The 24004-nt window shown below is 34.3% G+C and overlaps 1 protein-coding gene across 1 annotated transcript in view; it reads left to right on the top strand.

The window, feature by feature from the left end:
- Positions 1 to 24004, top strand: part of LOC100609532 (protein eyes shut homolog) — a 2075858-nt gene that overhangs the window by 868417 nt on the left and 1183437 nt on the right. Inside the window, exons 18-20 of the mRNA XM_063813139.1 lie at positions 7334 to 7593; positions 20191 to 20287; positions 20471 to 20578. Of these exons, the coding sequence (XP_063669209.1) occupies positions 7334 to 7593; positions 20191 to 20287; positions 20471 to 20578 (465 nt within the window). The remainder of the gene's footprint in view (positions 1 to 7333; positions 7594 to 20190; positions 20288 to 20470; positions 20579 to 24004) is intronic.

The following is a 24004-nucleotide window of genomic DNA, read 5'->3' as shown; positions in this document are numbered from 1 at the left end:
CACTATATGGCATCTCACTGCACGGCATATGTTTGGCTTTGCTGTTCTAGTCCCAGATTCAAGTGTATTTAACTTTGGGTATTCTTCAAAATACAGCATGAGTTCCATCAGATTTACCTCAGATTTTAAATATGAATATACTGGAGGTGTGACCCAATGCATTATCTGCCTCTGCTTGTCTGGCATTTTAGCTTTCTTCTATGAAACGAGGAATATTCTGAATCTTGGAAAAGCCTTGAATTGTTTTTTAGAAATACTGACCTACAAAGCAGCTTGAATTAAATAACTCTGAAAAAGATTATTGATCAGTTTTCTTCTTACATGGCACAGGAGATTAAATCATATAGAATATTGGAAACAGATAATTTGAAGAGAATTATATCAAGGAATTATCCATACAGTTCATTTACATCAAAATGTATGAAAAATATAGATTATAATTCTTCCAATTGAAATAATTGACTTATAAATTATGTGTATAAATAGATAAATTATATGTCTGAATTTATTTTTTTGAAAAAATATATGAAATGATGCTTGATGGCCTAAATAGAAGAAATCCTTTTTCTATTAATATTAAAACAGAAATTCTTGAGTTCATTTAGAATACATACTCCATAAACTTCCCTTCACCCTCAAAAAAAAAAAAACATAAAAAAGGAAGGTTTGCCCAGCCTGACCAACATGTTGAAACCCTGTGTCTACTAAAAATACAAAAAATAGCCGGGTGCGATGGCAGGGCTGTAATCCCAGCTACTCGAGAGGCTGAGGCAGGAGAATCGCTTGAATCCAGGCAGCAGAAGTTGCAGTGAGCCAAGAACGCGCCACTGCACTCCAGCCTGGGCGACAGAGTGAGACTCCATCTCAAAATAAATAAATAAAAATTAAAGAAAGAAAGGTTTGCTTACTATCTTGCTTACTGTCTATCCGACCACATGCTTACACTAATCTGCCTAGTAGAACTCTTTCCTGCCTATTTCTTTTCAAAGAATCTACATATGTATCTAAGATTCTATAAAATACCACAGAATATCACAATGAAGAGGATTCTATATGTTTCATAAATTTATATTTCAGTAGAGAAGGCCAAGTTTAAATTTATTTATTCCTAGTATTATTTGTTAGAATTGTACTTGAATTTTTATTGCATGCCTTGGTTTTTCTAGAGCTCCATATTTGAATTTTCAATACATGCAGGACAGCATCTGAAATCATGCAATTTATCTGATTTAAGTTGTTACATATTAAGCATCAGTACCATCTTATTTTCTTCTATTTCCATCGTTGTCATCTGTCTCCTACCTGATGGCATCATTATCTTTCCAATAGTGAATGTGAAGCCCACTGAGTCCTCCTCACTCCTCACTCTGCCTCATCTGCTTACTAACCATTATCCAAATCTTCTCTGTCCTACATCAGAAATATATCTCAAATCTGATGTACTTTATTACTCCCTTTGTGTAGTACTCATAATCTCTTATCAGTAATGAAACAATAGCTTCCTAAATGATCTTCATGCTTCCAAGCTGTCCCTATGTTAATCCATCTACTGGATAACAATCAATGTTACTCCCAGGCTTAGAAACAAACAAACGAACAAACAAACAAAAAACCCTTAAATATCTTCAAGGGTAAAGTCAAAATTCCTTAATTTTACTTTTCTTGTTGTTGCAGTAGTTTTCACAGTCCTCAGCAACTTTGCCTTGCTATTACTGTTTTTAGGCTACCTCCTCACTTTCATTTTACCCATATCAATCTTCTCATATGTTTTTACATACTAACATTTTCAGGCTGTTATTCAAAGTGGTCCTTAATTTTGTATTCTATTTTTAATGTTTACAAATATTTTTTACAATAGATTTTTCTGTCTAAATGAGCTAAGTGATTTTCCACATTTATTTCCAAGAAGAAGATTGCAGAGGTTAAGAGTTTAGTAATGTTCATGTTATAATTCGGTATGAATATAGTTTTGTTGATGGTATGTACACCTAAGGGTATAAATAGGTTAATAGACAAAACAATAAAATAATGAATGAATTATTTAATTCGGTAGCTCATTTAAAAAAAATTCTTCCCTTTCCTATGCCCTCAATTTGTAGGACACTAAAAAGATAACAATACTATTTTATTATTAACGGTCATTATTTCTTTTTCACCTAGCAGTTTTGGTTGAAATTTTGTGTTTCAAATATGTAATGGTTGCAGGAAATAATGAACTAATTTTTAAAATTAACACATAAAAATTGTGTATATTTATGTTGTATAACAATGTTTTGATATGTGCATACATTTTGAAATGGGTAAATCAAGCTAATTAACATATGCATTACTTTGCATAGTTATCTTTTTCATGAAGAAAGCACTTAAAATCTCTCTTAAAAATTTTTAAGTGCACAATATCTTGTTATTAATGATAGTCATGATGATGTACAATTGATTTGTTGAACTTTTTCCTTCCATCTAACTGTATCCTGTGACCAACATCTCCACTGATCTCCTCCACCTCCCAGTAGCTGATAAACAACATTTTACTGTTTGCTTCTAAGAGAAGTGAACTGATTTTTATAAGAAAATATTCTTTTAAACTGCATATACTCTTAGGTTTGTATTAATAAATTTAGAGCCAAAAAAGCCTATATGCCTTCATATACAAAATATATTCAAACACAGATACATATTGCTGAACGATCCTTTGTCATTACAAATAAATGTTTATGGTAAGGTAAACATATAGAATGCTTAGTCATTAGAAATTGACATTTATTAAGATTTTTGAAGCTAGTGAATTTTGTTTTTTTTTTTTTTTTTGAGACTAAGTCTCGCTCTGTCACCCAGGCTGGAATGCAGTGGCACGATCTCTGCTCACTGCAGCCTCCGCCACCCAGGTTCAAGCAATTCTCCTGCTTCAGCCTCCCGAGTAGCTGGGGCTACAGGCGCGTGCTGCCACGCCTGGGTAATTTTTGTATTTTTAATAGAGACAGCGTTTCACCATATTGACCGGGATGATCTTGATTTCCTGACCTCGTGATCCACCCGCCTCGGACTCCCAAAGTGCTGGGATTACAGGCGTGAGCCAACGCACCCTAATGAGTAGAATTTCTTCCACTTTTTAACGATGATAACTACTTTATTTTCTATTATCAGCTTTAGTACTTTAAATCAGCATTTAAGATTTGAAAAGTTGTCCTTGGAAGTGTTCAATGTATTTTACACCAATGAATTTAGATTTTCTCACACTAGGGAAAAGAGCAAATTAGAATGTATTAACCTATCTTTAGACACGCACTTACTTGTTTTCAAGTGTTTACTACCAGAAATTGTACACTCAAAAAGTCACACAGTATGTGCTTTGCATTTTTTTTTTAATCCATAAAGACTCTGCTTCTAGCTGTGAGTTTGAAAATATCTGCCTGGTTCCACTAAATCCTGAAATTATTTCATGGTGCAAACTTAGAATCTGATTGAAGCCCTCGCATCAAATATGTTTTCCTTTTCCCACCCATCAAACACTAGCTTCTCTGACATGTGCGGAAGCAGATTCAAATATGTAAACCTGCTGGTATGATTGTTAGTCACTAGTAGTGACTTTGTTCCTCGGAACTTTATTTTCTACAAAACATCCATGTTATCTCCATAGGACTCAGCCTTGGCATCATCAGTCCTCTTGACATACAGCCACATTCTTTCCTGAGGATTTGATCCTTGGAATGACACCACATGAGGTCTTAGGCCACCTGTTATGTGAGAAGATAAAACAAACCTTCAGCACATATGCCAAATAGGCAAGAATTGTCGGTTTTTCTTAGGAAACTCTTTTAAATTAACCAAGTTGAAATTATGTACTCAGAATACAATAAAGAGAAAAACATAAATACTTGTGCAATACCCTCAGGACCTGTGATCATGATGTGGTAGTAACCATGATTTTAGAAAATATTAATTCTCTAGCTTTTTTCCTGTTAAAATTGCCATAGTATATTAACTGAGTCCCATTATATGACTGAATAGTTATATTTACAGTGATGTTATTTCAAGCAAAATAAATACACTGAAGTTGTTCTCTTAAGACTGGGTAATACCCAGTTTTAACATTATTTCACAAAATGTTTAAAGAAATGATACTAGATTTAAAGCATGTATAAAAAAAGAAAAGAAAAGAAAAACAGGAACTTGAGAGGAGGAGATCTGGATTCTAAGTTCCATTTGCTTAACCACATGACTTAGGATACATCACTGTTATCCTTTGAACTTCCACCTATCTCATCTGTAAAGTGAGAAAAAGAATATCTCTTCTACATATTTCAAAGCTTTATTGAAAGTATCAAATTGGATAATATATTTGACAGTTGTAAAATGTGATGTGATGATCAAAAATTAAAAAGAAGTACTACTAAAAGCTAAAGAAATATTCATTGTTGAGATACACATTGTATTTAGGCTCATAGGTCAGAAAATGTATTCTTAAAACTTCTGTGACAGCATCTAGTAAACAGTGTAGGTGGCCAGGCAATGCAGATTCCAGGCACTATATATACTTTTTATTCATCATATAATGTAATCTTTACAACAATTCTCTGAGATTACCAATTTCATTAAACTCTCTGATCCTCAACTTCCTAAATGAAAGAGTGCAGATAAGTTGATCTGTTTCAACACTGAGGACCTTATATCAATTCTTATAGTATTGTCAACATTTATTGTGTTGACATGATAATGTGGAGATTCAGATCATTCTTAGACATTCAGGAACCAGAAGTTTAATGGTGGAGGCAAACCATGCAAATGATTTTAACACAAGATAGTATATATGATGAGTTCCTAAAGTGTGTGGCAAGCAAATTTTAGAGCAAAGTGAAATAATTTGTAGGATTAGTAAATAGGTAAGTGTATAGTTGTTTGTTTTGTTTTGTTTTTTCAGATACTCAATTTCAGTAATGGGATATAGGAGATAAAGATTTTAAAAAAAAGCACCTTAGAAACTTTTATAAGTAAAAGGATGCCCTGAAAATTATATCAGAACAACAAACTGAACCAAGTCTCTCCAGGCAAACTAGGATGGAAAGTCACCAAAATAATTAGAGCATTTTGATTTTGAGAAGAAAATAAAATATTAAGTAAATAACATACCCTTAGGTATATATTTTTTATATTGTAAAGGTATGAATTGTTTCCGTCATAAATTTTGTCTTGTGCTAGCATACTTCACAAAGAAATGTGCAATTATCATGATAGCAATTACTTTCTACCCACAGCCAATTAAAAAAAAATTTAGACAGCTGTGAAATCCACTGGCTTACAATGCATTGGATTTAAACTTATTGAACTAGTAAACACTTTATTAGTCAATTATGTCTAATACCATTTTGCCAATTATTCATTTTGGTTTTTATTTTAATGGTAACTATATCGATTTAGAATTCAATTATAGATGTTGTTGCAAGTCATTTGTTCAATTATCTCCTCCAATATATTGGTATCCTATGTATTTATAATTATAAAGGGCCTTGATATATCTGGGGCTTTGAAAATGCAAATTAGGTGACTCTTTTCTTTGTTTCTTCCTTCTTTCCTTCCTCTTTGCTCCCCTCCTTTTAGTAAGATATTCTGTATCATAAAGTAAGTTACATTATTTCAGCACTATGACTTTTTTTTCAAGTTATCTTAAAAATCTAATCTATCAGTAAATACACTTTTTGAAAATAATTGTTCTAATATTTCCTGTGCTTGTTTCATGATTCATAACTTGCATAATAGTAAAGTTGCTCAAGATTTGGAAATCTACCTTGCCCACAAATTGACACAAGTTCTCTCCTTGAACACACCTACAGTTTGTGATTGTTTTCCACTTACCCAGCTGATGGACTACCTCTCTATCTCTCTATTTGCCTTTACTCTCTATCTGCAGGCTTCACTATAACCTTTCCATTTCCCTCAAATGGACACTTTGTGTGTAAAACCCTTTCCCCCTCCTGTCTGCTAGAATTTTGTGTGTAAAACACTTTCCCCCTCCTGTCTGCTAGAATTTTTCTCTTCACAGCAGACTAGCCTCGTTTCATGGATGATGACTGGCCAAAGTGGTATTTGAAGATAATGACAGATACTGGATGGAGGACTAGACTGAGCTAGAAGCCTGTGATACACAGATGACTTCCAAATGCTTTATTTTTTATTTGTTTGCTTTCCCTTCAATTATCCCACATTATTCAAATATTAATACGAATTTAGTTCAGCCTACAGAAAGCATTATGGAGATTTCTCAAAGAACTAAAAATAGAACTACCATCTGACCCAAAAATCCCACTAATGACATCCACCCAAATAAAAAGAAGTCATTCTACCAAAAAGACAACTTCACTCATATGTTTATCATAGTGCTATTCACAAGAGCAAAATCATGGAACCAACGTAGCTGTCTATCAACGGTGGACTGGATAAAGAATATGTGATGCATATACACTGTGGAATCCTACAAAACCATGAAAAGAATTAAATCATGTCCTTTGCAGCAATATGGATGCAGCTAGAGGCTATTATCCTTAGTGAATTAATGCAGAAACAGAAAATCTAATATCATATTTTCTCACTTGCAAGTGGAAGCTAAGCAATGGGTACACATGGACATAAAGATGGAAACAATAGAGGCTGAGAACTCCAAAAGTGAGCAGGGAAGGAGAAAGGCAGGGGTTGAAAATCTATTTATTGGGTTCTGTGTTCACTATTTGGGCAATGGGTTCAACAAAAGCCCAAACTACAGCATTATGCAATGTATCTGTGTTACAAACCTGCACATGTAAGCCCTGAATCTAAAATTTTTAAAAAAGAAAATATATTTTTAAAAATGCATTTCAAGTGATTCAACACACACACAAAGCCAAAAACAGATGCTTAACATAAAGTAACACCTTGTTATATACTCTGGTGATGACAAGAATTTCACATATTGGTAAGGACGCTGAATTAAATAGCATTTAAGGCTTATAAATAGTGATCTCATCTGTAAAACTTATATTAAATAATTCATAGGAAAATTTTGCTCAATTGGTGATTTAGGTCAATAGTTGTTCTCTGACATGTCTCAGAGGCCTAACTATGTTAGAAATTTGTTAATGCTTTTAAAATCTTATTTCAGCCAATGTGGTAAGTTTTATGGTAATATATATTATATTGTCACAGGAAATTAGGAAAACAATATTTTAAAACTATGTATTATTTATTAGTCCTGTTATAAATTTAAAAGCACCACATACTATTAGTTCAAGGGAGTAATTAAAAATACAAAAAATAAACTTGAAAAAGAGTTCACACTTCTAAAAATTTTAATATTTTATTTCAGATGTGAGTGTACATCTGGATGGACTGGACAGAACTGTAGTGAAGAAATAAATGAATGCGACTCTGATCCATGCATGAATGGAGGTCTTTGTCATGAATCTACCATCCCTGGACAATTTGTATGTCTGTGCCCACCCCTTTATACCGGACAATTTTGCCACCAACGCTATAACCCTTGTGACCTACTTCATAACCCTTGCAGAAACAACTCAACATGCTTAGCTTTGGTAGACGCAAATCAGCATTGTATTTGTAGAGAAGGTAAGAGCTAATATGGATTTTATTGTTTTTAAATAATTACTTAATTAGTTTGTGTATTTATTGTGCCTATGGGATGATGGCCTCCTAAAATGGGTTGGAAAAATCCTATGTACATTGTGGGTAGGGGACTATCTAACTTCAAATCCAGTTATAAAAATATATTAGAGAAATGCACCAAAGGAGTTAATCTAAGAATTAACCATTGGGAAGAGGGAAAAGAGTGAAGCTTTATAGCTTTTTGGCCCTTTTTTTTTCTTTCAGAAGTTGTCTCTCCTTTAATAACAGTTTCTCTTTTCTGAACAATCCTGTTCATGTAGTGTTCATGACAATAGCAGTTAGTTAGAGATGGGCATAGGTATAATTGGGGGTAATGAAATGCCCTATTGTACATTTTCTTCTGGAGCTATCAAAATATTACTTCTTTCGACTTAGATTGTTTAGTTACAATCACATAACTTTGGTGGCTGCTTTGTCTCAAGAGAGAAATCCTATGCAAGAAAGAATGAGCAGTTCAAAAAATACTATTGGAGCTCCTGGATCCAGCCGTATCTGAAGCCAGGATATTTCTGGCTTTCTGGGTCATATCAGCCAATAACTCTGCTTATATCATTAAACTTTCTTGATTGGGGTCTCTTCATATGCAAGTGAAGAAAGTCTTATTAATGCACAGTGGTTTAGGTACATGTTCACTGTTCATGTATCAATGGCTACTCATAAGCAATTACCATCTTCAGTGGAAATGCTTCTGCTCCAAAACACATGGCCGGTTTTCAGAATAACTAGATGTGTCATAAGCATAATATAAAAAACACATTGTGTTTGGAGGTCCAAAACTGCAATTTATTTTCTAATACTCACTGTGGTTTCATGTTTTCCTGCCTCTCACTGGCCCTTAAGGGAGTCTCTTAATAATAAGGATATCACTTATTTACTCTTCTGTTCAAAAAAGTCAGCTTAGATGACATTAGTTAAACAGACATCTTATTCAAAGCTATTTCCATTTGTTTTGCATTAAAACTTCCTTAAGATGTTAATGTTTTTTAAGGATATGAAGCAAGTCCTTGAACCTGTATACATGACAGAAAGTTCTGGGCCTTCTGAAGGATTAAAACTAAAAGCTAGAAAGCCATCAGTAATTGATTTTGCAAAAATAGCATGGGCTTTATAGAGCATATGAGAGAATATTTTCAAGAATGAGACAGGAAAAACAAGATAGAGAAGAAAAAAACGAAAAAATACAAGGGGAGCATTTGATGCCCAGAAAAATTTAGTAATTATGAAGAACATAATTCAAACAAGTAAATAGTTTTCCTTTTAGCAAGCACTGAGAGTGAAACTTGTTGAAAATTATTCAATATCAGTGAAGCTAATTTATTTAGTAGAACAATTCTAAACATTCTACTACGTAGAATATTTTACTTAGCCTACTTACATTTCTAAGAATGTAAGAAACATGTTATTATTTCTGAGAGTATAAGTAGGCTAAGTAAAATAGAAAAAAAATCTCAGAATATAAATATTTATTGAGGAGGCCATAGTATATTTATTCACTTTAGACAAACTTCCTTTGTTTTCACCAGAGATAATTTTCTGCAAAGTGGGCATTGTTTTCAAACCTTAATATTTTACAAATTCTTTTGCTATTTATAAGTGCATTTAATAAATTTATAAAATATAGTGATATTTCTTTCCTGCTACGGGGTTAGGGAAAGAAAGTTTGGAAACATTTTAAAACCCTCTAGTCATATATTGAATTAGTAATGATATCTGCTGTCCCATTGAACATTGACAAAGATGTCATGGGGAGAATTTAGATTTCACTATTATTAAATAAATGAAATCTTATTTCCCCTTAGTATTTTATTATTGTACGTAAGCCAAATCAGAGCTTTGGCTAGAGTGGCAGGTAAACACCATGAATTATGTGTTTATTCCTTTGTGATTGTGATTCAGTACAAAGAGATACTTGAAGTGCACATCATTTTTTAACTAATTTGCATCTATGTTTTTCTAAACCTAATTGTGGAGTATGTTTCTGTAAATCAGATCTGAATACTGTAATAACGTGTCTTTAGTAGTTTTAAGTTCTGTAGCAGATGAAAAATTAAAGGCTGTAACATTGCTTTTAAAAACCACCTCAGAAAATTCAAAAGTTGACTATGCAACATTTTAGAAGCTTTGACTGGGTTACTTTAATAGCTTTATTTAAAATAGGTTCTATGTCAAAGCCAGTATATTGTTTTTAAAAGAAAATATTTTATCAAATTTAATTCTCACAAGTATCAACATTTAGAACTACAAAGAATTCCAAGACTTAACATCTACAGATATGATTTGGAAGCTCCACTGGATCTCTTTGGAAGTTGTTGATGTTTGTCAATTGACTAAAATAGGACAGGTCGTAAGAGTAGAAATTTAAGGCTTTAGGCTAAGGATTCAGTGTATGTATTTCTGAATTTGTTTTCACAGTTTTTAGTCAGTCTGTAGGGTCTCTCACTAGATAAATATGAGTATAGGTAAAATTTCAGCCAGAGTAACAATGCGACTGTATGTTAGAAAACTATATTAGAAATGACATTCAAATTCACTCTGAAGGACCAGCAAGTAGAATAACTGATACTTTTGGGTTTACATCAGACTGCATGCTTAGCAGGTAAGCTATTTTGGTTAGTGTGATTGAAATATATAGTCAAAATATATATATATAGTAAAAAATATATATATAGTAAAAATAATCTAATCCTTTTAGCAAAGTAAGCTACTTAAAAAATTATAGGTATAGTTAAGCACCACAACTATTGTGATCCTGCTTTGTGAGATAAATAAAGGGCAAAGCTTCTGTCTTCTGACTAAAACTGCGGTGGTTAATTGGGTCTCTATGAATAATGAACATTTTCTACAGGAAAATGAGGAGGCAAAAGAGCATGTGACAGTAATAATTCAATATGGTTATTTTATATAAAATCTTATTAGTTTGGCACAATATCTGTAAGAAAATAGGCACAATATCTGTAAGAAATTAGCTTTAATAAATAGAAAAATAACACACAGGAAGGCACATTTTATGAGATTTCTATAAACAAATGGGTTTTATTTTTGACACCTCAATAGTGTTAGCTTTGATTATTTAGTATGTAATGAATTTACACACCTAGAAACTTATTTTATTGTAACCAACTTTTTTTGCCTCTATAAACTCTACTCCATACACAAATACATATCTATCTTGTAACTGCATGTTGTTAGTGTTCTAGATTTTTTAAAAATATTAACTGATTCAACAAACATATTGATTTCCTATGATGTGTCAAGTCTTGAGATAGGTTCTGGAAAAATTAAACATGGTGAAGATATGCCCTCAAGGAATTTAAAGTTTAAGGGAGAGACATATCAGTTAGTTAACCATTAAAGTACAATGCAGTAAAAGCTTTTGATAGTGACAGGAGGCAGCCAAATGCCTAGACAGATAAGGGTGGGTACCCGGTGAAACATCACCGCCAAGCCAATGACAGTTTAAAGCTTGAAAGCCAAGCTATAAGTTAAATTGTCAGACAGGATTGAGAACTTGTCTTCCTGTTTGGTGCGCTTTCCTCTGATTGATCCCCACCCTTCACCTATTTTACATATACCTGCCCTCTCCTAATTGGTTTTCCACACTGTTGTACCCACCTTTGAGTCTTGTCTTCACTTTAACTTTTGCACACTCACAAACCAATCAGCAAGCACTCCCCATCCTGTGTCTATAGAAACCCCAGACTCAGTCAGTAGAAGATGAGATGGCCTGACTTTGGGGAAGAGACAGCCTGACTTCAGGTTGTACAGGAAGACGACCTGTCCTTCCTGTACCCTCTCCAGCTCCCCTCTCCTCTGAGACCTGTTTTCATCACTCAATAAAATTCTCCACCTTCACCACCCTTCAATCATCTGCATGACCTCATTCTTCTTGGACACTGGACAAGAGCTTGGGACCCACTGAGTGTGGGTACCCAGAAAGGCTGTCCAACCAGCCCTTTGCCCTCCCCGGCGGAGGGCAGCCACCCCATGTGACGAGGAAAGGCACCAACTGAGCTGCTAACACACTGCTGTCTGTGAATGGTGGAACTAAAGGAGCACTGCAAAATCCCCTCTGGGGCTTCAGTGTCACAGGCACCCTGACCTGGGTTCCACCATGTTCCCGCCAAGGCAACACACCTGGTCAGGCTGGGGGCCCGTGTGGAGCTTGCTCCTGTTTCGGCACCTGGAGTGGCCAGCCAGGTCCTGCACTTGCTGGCATATGTGCTCCCTCCCCCAAAAGCTTGAGCATAATGGACCAAGTAGATGGGGCACCCCTCCCACGAGTCTGCCAAACGGGCTGAGAAAAATCCTGCATCACTTCCACATTTATGCCAGAAATATGCACAAGGGATGACAAGTTGTGGATACATAACACTGCTTTCTCATTTCTGTTGACAACTTTTAGTTATGTTTCGCATGATTTATAAGAGTCTCCAGCATATGAAGCCTCAGTTGCCCACAATTATGTGCTCATTAAACCACGGTCTTCCCTGCTTTATTTTCCACTCCGTTGCAATAATTCCTGGGATCTGGGATCACCTCTCAAATAAACTACTTGTGAGAAAATCATTATCTCAGACTTTTTTTTTTTTTATTTTTGGAACAACCCAAGCTAAGACACATAGTAAATTCCATTCCCATGGTAACTATGATTTACCCAAGTCTGGGCATGCATGTGAGTGGAATATTGGCATTCAGACCCCTTCTTTAGAGTTGATGCTGAGAGAAGAGGCCTTCTCTTTCTGCCAGATGTTTTCAGTCAGTACAGACAACTACCATGTTCTCTTCATGTGGAGATGATCTGTATATAGTAGGATAGAAGTGTTTGGGGAAGGAATCCTGGCAGAACTTACAGTTCTTTCTTCAATTTTGTGAACTGTCTGGTATCCCTCTCAGCTCGGTTACCAATATATCTCACTTCTTAACTAAGTTCATGTTTTTATTTATATGTTTATGGCCATTAGAGTAATGGCTAAAACATATAGTGAAGGCAAAGAGTTAATTAAGTGGGAAAGGTTGAATAAACTGGTTTCAACTTCAAGCTGGTAGAAATCAAATATAAAATATATCACTTGAGGGCCAGGCACAATAGCTCACACTTGTAATCACAGCACTTTGGGAGACTAAGGCAGGAGGATTGCTTGAGGCCAATAGCTCCAGACCAGCTTGGTCAACATAATATCTCTACAAAAAAAATTCTAAAAAAATTAGCAGTGCGTGGTGGTTCATGCCTGCAGTCCTAACTGCTCAGGAGGCTAAAGCAGGAGAGATCACTAGAGCAAAGGAGTTTAAGGTTACAATGAGCTATGATCACACCACTGCATTTCAGCTTGGGCAACAGAGCAGGACCTTGTCTCTAATAATAAAAAATAATAATAATAAATACCACAAAACCACACGAAGATTAAGAAGGTAAAGACGACTTCAAATGAAATGCATGAGAATGTGTGTGTTTGTAGCATACAGTAGAATTATTATGTTAGCATGTGTGTGTCTAGCCTAGAAATATATGTCAAGAATTAAATAATTTATTTTCTAATGTTCTTTTTATGAATGGTTCTTTATCTTTCTACTTTGAATTACTCCACTTTCTCAGTTTATAGGCAAAAAATTACCCTATCAAATACTTCTTAATTTAATGTAAAGAGCTTAGTTTCTAAAATAGCTACTTTGTATGTCTTCAAGGTGAAAGGAACAGAAGTTTCCTTAATGACAGGATTAAAATGTGGCAAAGATGCCTTGCAAGGAGCTGTAGTGAGAGCAGAATCAGATCATTTACATGTGCTATTGATTTATAATTGGGATCCTACGCTTGATGGAATTGCAGTATCACGGGAGACAAGTAGTTGCATTTAAATGTGTCTATTACTCCAGTATATAAACTATCATTATGTTAATTCCACACTAGCCAAGGTATACAAGTACAAACACCAAATAAATGTGTCATTTGACAAAATAGTTTGTATAAATTAGAAATTACTCCTGTTGACAATTAAAAACATGTACCCATGTTGTAGCACATACCTATTAAGGTTAATAGCTGTAGAAATTTGAATTTAGAAAATTCCTTAAAGAAAATACATACATAATTAAACATAAAACATGTTAAATATTTATTACATTCTAAAATATTAGCTCTTCTTTTTTTTAAGTTCACTTTAAAAATAGATGTTAAAAATCTTATTAGAGACTATTGGAAATATTAGTTCTGTATATTCATATTTCATAGTTTTTAAAGTTAAATTTAAAGAATTTCTTATATTGGTTCATTATTTTAGAAAATGTTAATATTTGAATACAAATATTTTTAAATAAAATAATATTTTTTTAAAAAAATCTGACTTGCTAAGAAAAACTTCTGAGATTTTTTTTTGTTTTCTTTTTATCAAGCTTTTAAATCCAGAGAAATTAGATTATTTAATTAAGAATAAATAGAAATAATACATTTAATACTTTTGAAAGAAAAACATTTTTAAGTGTTTGAGTTTTTATTTAAAAATATATGATTTTTAACTACCTTGTGTGAATTCATGCTATGGTATACACTAGTTTTTTTCCCTATTTACATTCATTTCAAATTACTCCAGCTAATACGAATTCTGAAGTGGAGATTGTTAAAATATAGTCATGAATGATAAAATGCTATGTAAAATGATTTTTATGAAAATTTCATTATTGTACTCTGTTCCATACATTACCTTCTAGAGCATAAAGTGCAAAAAGGCTGAATTTGTTAGAAAAGAGAAAATATTAAGTGATTTAAAAAATAATACCTACAATCCAGACTGATTTAGATCTTAAATTTGAGCAGTAGGCTTTAAAAATCAATTTTGTGTATTTTGGAGGAACGAGTGCAGAAGTATAAAAATATCATTTAGTGACCATTCGTGTGTATTTGTTATAGCCATACACGGACGAGACAGTGTAAGAAAAGGATCAAGACAGTATTCATTTAAGAAGCTTCACTTTTATGCATGTAAAGATCCTCCCTGCAGTTAACAAAGTACGGCCAACTGAATAGTTCTGAGTAGGAGTAAAGAACAGGGGAACAGCATAAAATTAGTAATAATAAACTTTCTGTTTGGGCAGTTTCTTACCTGTAACTTCATATATTCAAAACAAGTACCTTTCACAGAAATGAATATCAACTTCTAACACTAAGGATTATAGAATATGTAGTTTGGGATTAAGTATACAGTCATGTATTGCTTAAAAATGGGGATATATCCTGAGAAATATATCACTAGGCAATTTTGTTGTGTGAACAACATAGTGCCCTAACACAAACCTAGATGAGATAGCCTACTGCATTTATAGGTCCATTATAATATTTATAGATCATTGTCATTAGAAATGTGGTCTGTCATTGACCAAAATGTTGTTATGCAGCAAGTGACTGTATGCATACTTCGCTCTTAAAATCCCCAAAACATAGGCTATCTCAGCAAAGCTTTGCTTTATATTGAATGCAATCCACATGTTATGTTTTCTCCCAATGTCTGCTGCATTTTGGCAATCTCATTTCCTCAACCCATTGACATATGTTGCTAGCTGGTAACAAAACTCCATCTTAGAAATGTCAAACTTAATAAATATGACAAAATCACAGGAAACAAGGTTATCCTGTGAGCTACCCAAGGTCCTGGGCCCTGAGTGTTCTGATTCATCAGCACAGCTGAAATCATGGAGGCTCACTGGTGCTTCTTTATAGCCAGTCAGTGCCCCTGAGTTCCACTGCCTCAAAAGAACATTTCTAAGAATCATTTTAGTGTCAAAATGCCCTGCCTCCCAGAGAAAACTAACCAGACTTAAAGTAGAAATGGTGAAATGCACTCAACTTTCTCAATTTTTAACTTGTGAAAAATCTAACCTCAAACAAATACTTAAAGAATTAAACATCTTTTGAAAATAGAATCTAAGTTGTTTATATCTGTACTATGGCATTTACAACCTAAATATAGAAAACAGCAATGGCGATTGAAGAATGATGAAGCATGTTGGAACAATTACAACTTGCTCACCTAAAATGAGGAGAGCCATAATAACTTGGAAGGAATTCATTTTAATTTTGTTCCTAAAGCTGAGGATACAACACCTAGCGTATGAACGAATTACAAAAATGTAACTTCAGAGATTCATTTGCAGGCTCTGAGAATTGAGTAAGAAAAATAAGGCAAATTAAAAATATTGCTTGTCCTTTTGGCTTAGGATTGACTTGGCGATGCGGGCTCTTTTTTGGTTCCATATGAACTTTAAAGTAGTTTTTTCCAATTCTGTGAAGAAAGTCATTGGTAGCTTGATGGGGATGGCATTGAATCTGTAAATTACCTTGGGCAGTATGGCCATTTTCACGATATTGATTCTTCCTACCCATGAGCATGGAATCTTCTTCCATTTGTTTGTATCCTCTTTTATTTCCTTGAGCAGTGGTTTGTAGTTCTCCTTGAAGAGGTCCTTCACATCCCTTGTAAGTTGGATTCCTAGGTATTTTATTCTCTTTGAAGCAATTGTGAATGGGAGTTCACTCATGATTTGGCTCTCTGTTTGTCTGTTGTTGGTGTATAAGAATGCTTGTGATTTTTGTACATTGATTTTGTATCCTGAGACTTTGCTGAAATTGCTTATCAGCTTAAGGAGATTTTGGGCTGAGACGATGGGGTTTTCTAGATAAACAATCATGTCGTCTGCAAACAGGGACAATTTGACTTCCTCTTTTCCTAATTGAATACCCTTTATTTCCTTCTCCTGCCTGATTGCCCTGGCCAGAACTTCCAACACTATGTTGAATAGGAGCGGTGAGAGAGGGCATCCCTGTCTTGTGCCAGTTTTCAATGGGAATGCTTCCAGTTTTTGCCCATTCACTATGATATTGGCTGTGGGTTTGTCATAGATAGCTCTTATTATTTTGAAATACGTCCCATCAATACCTAATTTATTGAGAGTTTTTAGCATGAAGTGTTGTTGAATTTTGTCAAAGGCTTTTTCTGCGTCTATTGAGATAATCATGTGGTTTTTGTCTTTGGCTCTGTTTATATGCTGGATTACATTTATTGATTTGCATATATTGAACCAGCCTTGCATCCCAGGGATGAAGCCCACTTGATCATGGTGGATAAACTTTTTGATGTGCTGCTGGATTTGGTTTGCCAGTATTTTATTGAGGATTTTTGCATCAATGTTCATCAAGGATATTGGTCTAAAATTCTCTTTTTTGGTTGTGTCTCTGCCCAGCTTTGGTATCAGAATGATGCTGGCCTCATAAAATGAGTTAGGGAGGATTCCCTCTTTTTCTATTGATTGGAATAGTTTCAGAAGGAATGGTACCAGTTCCTCCTTGTACCTCTGTTAGAATTCAGCTGTGCTGGAGGCATCACACTACCTGACTTCAAACTATACTACAAGGATACAGTAACCAAAACAGCATGGTACTGGTACCAAAACAGAGATATAGATCAATGGAACAGAACAGAGCCCTCGGAAATAACGCCACATACCTACAACTATCGGATCTTTGACAAACCTGAGAAAAACAAGCAATGGGGAAAGGATTCCCTATTTAATAAATGGTGCTGGGAAAACTGGCTAGCCATATGTAGAAAGCTGAAACTGGATCCCTTCCTTACACCTTATACAAAAATCAATTCAAGATGGATTAAAGATTTAAACGTTAGACCTAAAACCATAAAAACCCTAGAAGAAAACCTAGGCATTACCATTCAGGACATAGGCGTGGGCAAGGACTTCATGTCCAAAACACCAAAAGCAATGGCAACAAAAGCCAAAATTGACAAATGGGATCTCATTAAACTAAAGAGCTTCTGCACAGCAAAAGAAACTACCATCAGAGTGAACAGGCAACCTACAACATGGGAGAAAATTTTCGCAACCTACTCATCTGACAAAGAGCTAATATCCAGAATCTACAAAGAATTCAAACAAATTTACAAGAAAAAAACATACAACCCCATCAAAAAGTGGGCAAAGGACATGAACAGACACTTCTCAAAAGAAGACATTTATGCAGCCAAAAAATACATGAAAAAATGCTCATCATCACTGGCCATCAGAGAAATGCAAATCAAAACCACTATGAGATATCATCTCACACCAGTTAGAATGGCAATCATTAAAAAGTCAGCAAACAACAGGTGCTGGAGAGGATGTGGAGAAATAGGAACACTTTTACACTGTTGGTGGGACTGTAAACTAGTTCAACCATTGTGGAAGTCAGTGTGGCGATTCCTCAGGGATCTAGAACTAGAAATACCATTTGACCCAGCCATCCCATTACTGGGTATATACCCAAATGACTATAAATCATGCTGCTGTAAAGACACATGCACACGTATGTTTATTGCGGCATTATTCACAATAGCAAAGACTTGGAACCAACCCAAATGTCCAACAATGATAGACTGGATTAAGAAAATGTGACACATATACACCATGGAATACTATGCAGCCATAAAAAAATGATGAGTTCATGTCCTTTGTAGGGACATGGATGAAATTGGAAACCATCATTCTCAGTAAACTATCGCAAGAACAAAAAACCAAACACCGCATATTCTCACTCATAGGTGGGAATTGAACAATGAGATCACATGGACACAGGAAGGGGAATATCACACTCTGGGGACTGTGGTGGGGTAGGGGGAGGAGGGAGGGGTAGCAATGGGAGATATACCTAATGCTAGATGACGAGTTAGTGGGTGCAGCGCACTAGCATGGCACACGTATACATATGTAACTAACCTGCACAATGTGCACATGTACCCTAAAACTTAAAGTATAATAAAAAAAAAGTATTGCTTGTCCTGAAGACTACCTGGTCTGCTAGCCACATAAGTATGGTAGCTTACTTACAATTAGTGTTTCATAGTGTGTGATCATTCCATCTTTTAAATGTTAACCTATCATTGTTGTTATGTTTTAAATACATTTCTTTTAGATATCTTGTAGTTTCTTCTGTTATTTAGTCTGCCTCTACCTTTAAATTGGCGTTTTTAAAAATCATATTTAATATAACTTTTGATATGTGTGGCTGTAAATACACCTTCTAGCTATTTGTTTTCTATTTGTTGTATCTGTCCTTTGTTTCTTTTTCTGTTTTCTTTTGGATTAAGTAACTTTTAGTTTTCCATATTATATACTACCAAAGAGGCAGCCAGATTTTATAAGGTGTAACACCAAGCTCCCTGTTAAATTGCAACGGGAGGCAGGTTTGCGGTTTGATCCAATGGTAGACACCACAGAGAATGGCATTGACTGTGGCATGGTATGATATGAAAAGATGAAATAGGTCAGTCAATTCCGTGTTCTATCGTGGGAATCTGAGTGAGAAAATACCGAGGGAATTTTTCATTGAACAGTAGGTGCTGAAGCTGAAATGTCATAATATAGACATAGAGACCAAGAAAGCTGTGCTATATCACTCGCATGCCAACATTACAAGTGATTTGAAACTGAACATGCTGAGATATTTGTGATAGAAAGAGAAGAAAAAGTGATATGAGAAGGATAAAGGACATGTACTATAAAAGGCAGACAGCTATTCCTGGGTAGCTAGACTATGCTTCCCTTTAAATGCTTCTTAGTTCCAATTCCAGTCTATGTGTATGCAAACAATGAATACAGTTGTCTTAAAGTAACCTGAATGACTCTTTGTTCCTCAAACTAAATTAGCCTGATTGCATACTGACATTTAGAATATTGTATAATGTGGCTGCACTTATTTAGTGCTTGGTAATATCACTGAAAAAGCAAAATAAAGCGAAATCTTGTTTCTTACATATTTGAACTAGTACAGAAAAAATATTAACAAGAAAAATGGTTTTACACATATATTTTATTATACTTAGTTAATATATAACCATAGAATTGTTTAACTGTTTATTATAAATATTAATATATTTCATTGTATTTTAAAAAGTGATATCATGCAGGTTTTTTCTGACACAAATATGTTGAAATAATTGCAACTGTCTTGTTTATCAGCCTGTATAATTTTCTTTCATGTTCTTTTTTTTAATATAACTGGCATGTGTTTAAATGGATGACTGATTATGTAGCTATGAATCAAAATAATTTGTTTTCTTTGAATCACTTGGATATAAAAAGCAATTAAATAATTTGCTTCATCTGCTAACTGCCTTGAATAAATTTGATCATTGAAGCTCAATTTTACTTTAAGATTGGTCATCACATTAATTCATTTGCTTTCCAGATCATTTCAATTCTTCTTGTTCAAACATTTAAATACCTTAAAACAACAGCAACATTAGCAACATCTCTACCTTCTCAGGGGATTTAGTGGAGTATTCCTCCCTTGAGTATTTCATTTAAACTCATTAATCTAGAAACTGGCATGTTTTTATGCACACATTATGTGAAATGGAGTTTTATGAGAAGCTTGAGATTAATTATTTTCTTTTTCCTTTTTTAACCTCCATTATGAGCGTATTCTTTAGACTACCACTGATTCTGATTTTTTTACTCTATAACAAGGATTGCTCATCCATACTCATCTCATACTCTTTGCAGAATTTGAAGGTAAAAACTGTGAAATTGATGTGAAAGAGTGCCTCTTCCTTTCCTGCCAGGATTATGGTGACTGTGAAGATATGGTCAACAATTTCAGGTACAGAAAACTTAAAGAGTATCTAGATACATGTTTATTTGTCTAGATGTATACAGGTATAGAATTTTAATTGGTGAATTAAGCACCAATTATAATTATTAAAAACTTGCCATGCTACAATTAGTTGAAGCATTGATTTTATACATCTATACTAATGGAGTTACTAAATTTTTTGTTTAAAAGGTGTATTTGCAGACCTGGGTTTTCTGGATCTCTGTGTGAAATTGAAATTAATGAATGTTCCTCTGAACCTTGCAAAAATAATGGAACATGTGTGGATCTGACAAACAGGTGAGAAGCTACTTTTTATTAAATTAATTATTTGATATGTGTAATTCAACATGTAATAAAGTGAGCACACATGTGCTCATTATGTAACTAAGGCAGCTGATCACCACTGATACATTTGTGCTTGTACCAGGACATCCTCATTTGTCCCATCCAATCACTTATGTCAAAAATCTCAAATTTTTATTTACCAATCTTGCTGTTAGTTTATAGTGCTATTTGTATGTGTGCCTGAACAAAATGCTGTTTAGTTTCCATGTTAATATAAGCAAAACAATATTGTGTAGAGTCCCCCGAAATTGTTGTTGAACATAATATTTTGTAATTCCTGTTGATGCATGTATCTGTTGCTCATTTTTAACTTTTATACAATATTTAATATTAAATATATACCAACATTTATCATTCTACTGGTTATAGATATTTGGACTATTTGCTTCTTTTGTCTTACCTACAATGATATTAAAGTTTTCAAATATTTCTCTAAATACACAAGTACTAGTATGTCCGAGGTTACATACATAGAAGTAGAATTGTTGAACCATTGGGTAAACATGGTCACATTTGCTAAATCACATTTATATTTTTCTCATTTCTTTTGAAAAATATAATTTTTGTATTCTTAGCAGGGAATAAATGTTTTTATTGGCATTTTCAGAATGTTCCATTTTAGGCTGTGTGTAAAGTTATATCTTATTGTAGTCTCCCTGCATTCTTATAATAATATGAAGTTTAACAATTTTATGTACATTTTGAGATGATTAATTTTGCCTTTTTAGAAATGCCTAATTATGGCATCTGCATATATATATATATATATACATATATTTACTCAACTACATAGGTATTTCTCCTAATGTTATCCCTCCCCTTGCCCCCCAACCCCTGACAGGCCCCAGTATGTGATGTTCCCCTCCCTGTGTCCATGTGTTCTCATTGGGCAACTCCCACTTATAAGTGAGAACATGCAGTGTTTGGTTTTCTGTTCTTGTGTTAGTTTGCGAAGAATGATGGTTTCCAGCTTCATCCATGTCCCTGCAAAGAACAGGAACTCATTCTTTTTTATAGCTGCATAGTATTTCATGGTGTATATGTGTCACATTTTTTTTTTCCAGTATAACACTGATGGGCATTTTGGTTGGTTCCAAGTCTTAGCTATTATTAATAGTGCTGCAATAAACATACGTGTGCATGTGTCTTTATAGTAGAATGATTTATAATCCTTTGGGTATATGCCCAGTAATTATATTACTGGCTCAAATGGTATTTCTAGTTCTAGATCCTTGAGGAATCACCACACTGTCTTTCACAATGGTTGAACTAATATACACTCCCACCAACAGTGTAAAAGCATTCCTATTTCTCCACATTTTCTCTGCATCTCTCTAGCATCTGTTGTTTCCTGACTTTTTAATGATCGCCATTCTAACTGGCATGAGATGGCATCTCATTGTGGTTTTGATTTGTATTTCTCTAATGACCAGTGATGATGAGCTTTTTTTCATATATTTGTTGCCTGCATGAATGTCTTCTTTTGAAAAGTGTCTGTTCATATCCTTCGCCCACTTTTTGATGGGATTGTTTGTTTTTTTCTTGTAAATTTGTTTAAGTTCCTTGTAGATTCTGTATATTAGCCGTTTCTCAGATGGATATATTGCAAAATTTTCTCCCATTCTGCAGGTTGCCTGTTCACTCTGATGATAGTTTCTTTTGCTGTGCAGAAGCTCTTTTGTTTAATTCGATCCCATTTGCCAATTTTGGCTTTTGTTGCCATTGCTTTTGGTGTTTTAGTCATGAAGTCTTTGCCCATGCCTATGTCCTGAATGATATTGCCTAGGTTTTCTTCTAGAGTTTTTATGATTTTAGATCTTACATTTTAATCTTTAATCCATCTTGAGTTAATTTTTGTATAATGTGTAAGCAAGGGGTCCATTTTCAGAGTTCTGAATATGGCTAGCCAGTTTTCCCAACACCATTTATTAAATAGGGAATCTTTTCCCCATTGCTTGTTTTTGTCAGCTTTGTCAAAGATCAGATGGTTGTAGATGTGTGACGTTATTTCTGAGGCTTCTGTTCTGTTCCATTGGTCTATATATCTGTTTTGGTACCAGCACCATGCTGTTTTGGTTACTGTATCCTTATAGTATAGTTTGAAGTCAGGTAGCATGGTGCCTCCAGCTTTGATCCTTTGCTTAGGATTGTCTTGGGTATATGGGCTCTTTTTTGGTTCCATACGAAATTTAAAGTAGTTTTTTTTTCTAATAGTGTGAAGAGATTCAATGGTAGCTTGATGGGAATAGCATTGAATCTGTAAATTACTTTGGGCAGTGTGGCCATTTTCACAATATTGATTCTTCCTATCCATGAGCATGGAATGTTTTTTCATTTTTTTGTCTCCTTTCTTATTTCCTTGAGCAGAGATTTGTAGTTCCCCTTGAAGAGGTTCATCAGTCTCTTGTAAGTTGTATTCCTAGGTATTTTATTCTCTTTTTAGCAATTATGAATGAGAGTTTACTCATGATTTGGTTCTCTGTCTATTAATGTTTGTCTATTAATGTCTATTATAATAGGAATGCTTGTGACTTTTGCACATGGATTTAGTATCCTGAGATTTTGCTGAAGTTGCTCATCAGCTTAAGGAGTTTTTGGGCTGAGACGATGGGGTTTTCTAAATATACAATCATGTCATTTGCAAACAGAGATAACCTGACTTTCTCTCTTCCTATTTGAATACCCTTTATTTCTTTCTCTTGCCTGATTTTGTTATTTACCCAGTAGTCATTCAGGAGGAGGTTATTCAGTTTCCATGTAGTTGTGTCGTTTTGAGTGAGTTTCTTAATCCTGAGTTCTAGTTTGTTGCACTGTGGTCTGAGAGACTGTTTGTTATGATTTCCATTCTTTTGCATTTGCTGAGGAGTGTTTTACTTTCAATTATGTGGTTGATTTTAGAATAAATGCTATGTGGTGCTAAGAAGAATGTATATTCTGTTGATTTGGGGTCGAGAGTTCTGTAGATGTCTATTAGGTCCACTTGGTCCAGAGTTGCATTCAAGTCCTGAATGTCCTTGTTAATTTTCTGTCTCATTGATCTGTCTAATATTGACAGTGGGGTGTTAAAGTCTCTCACTATTATTGTGTTGGAGTCTAAGTCTCTTTGTAGATCTCTAAGTACTTGCTTTATGAATCTGGGTGCTCCTGTATTGTATGCATATATATTTGGGATAGTTAGCTCTTCTTGTTGCCTTGATCCCTTTACCATTATATAATGCCCTTCTTTGTCTTTTTGATTTTTGTTGGTTAATGTCTGTTTTGTCAGAGACTAGGATTGCAACACCTGATTTCTCTTTTTTTTTTTTTTTTGCTTTCCATTTGTTGGTAAATATTCTTCCATCCCTTTATTTTGAGCTTATATGTGTCTTTGCATATGAG

The sequence above is a fragment of the Pan troglodytes genome, chromosome 5 (genome assembly GCF_028858775.2).
Source record: "Pan troglodytes isolate AG18354 chromosome 5, NHGRI_mPanTro3-v2.0_pri, whole genome shotgun sequence".
Classification (NCBI taxonomy): domain Eukaryota; kingdom Metazoa; phylum Chordata; class Mammalia; order Primates; family Hominidae; genus Pan; species Pan troglodytes.
The sequence above is the reverse complement of the archived record's forward strand: the minus strand, read 5'-3'. Positions and strand labels throughout refer to the sequence as shown.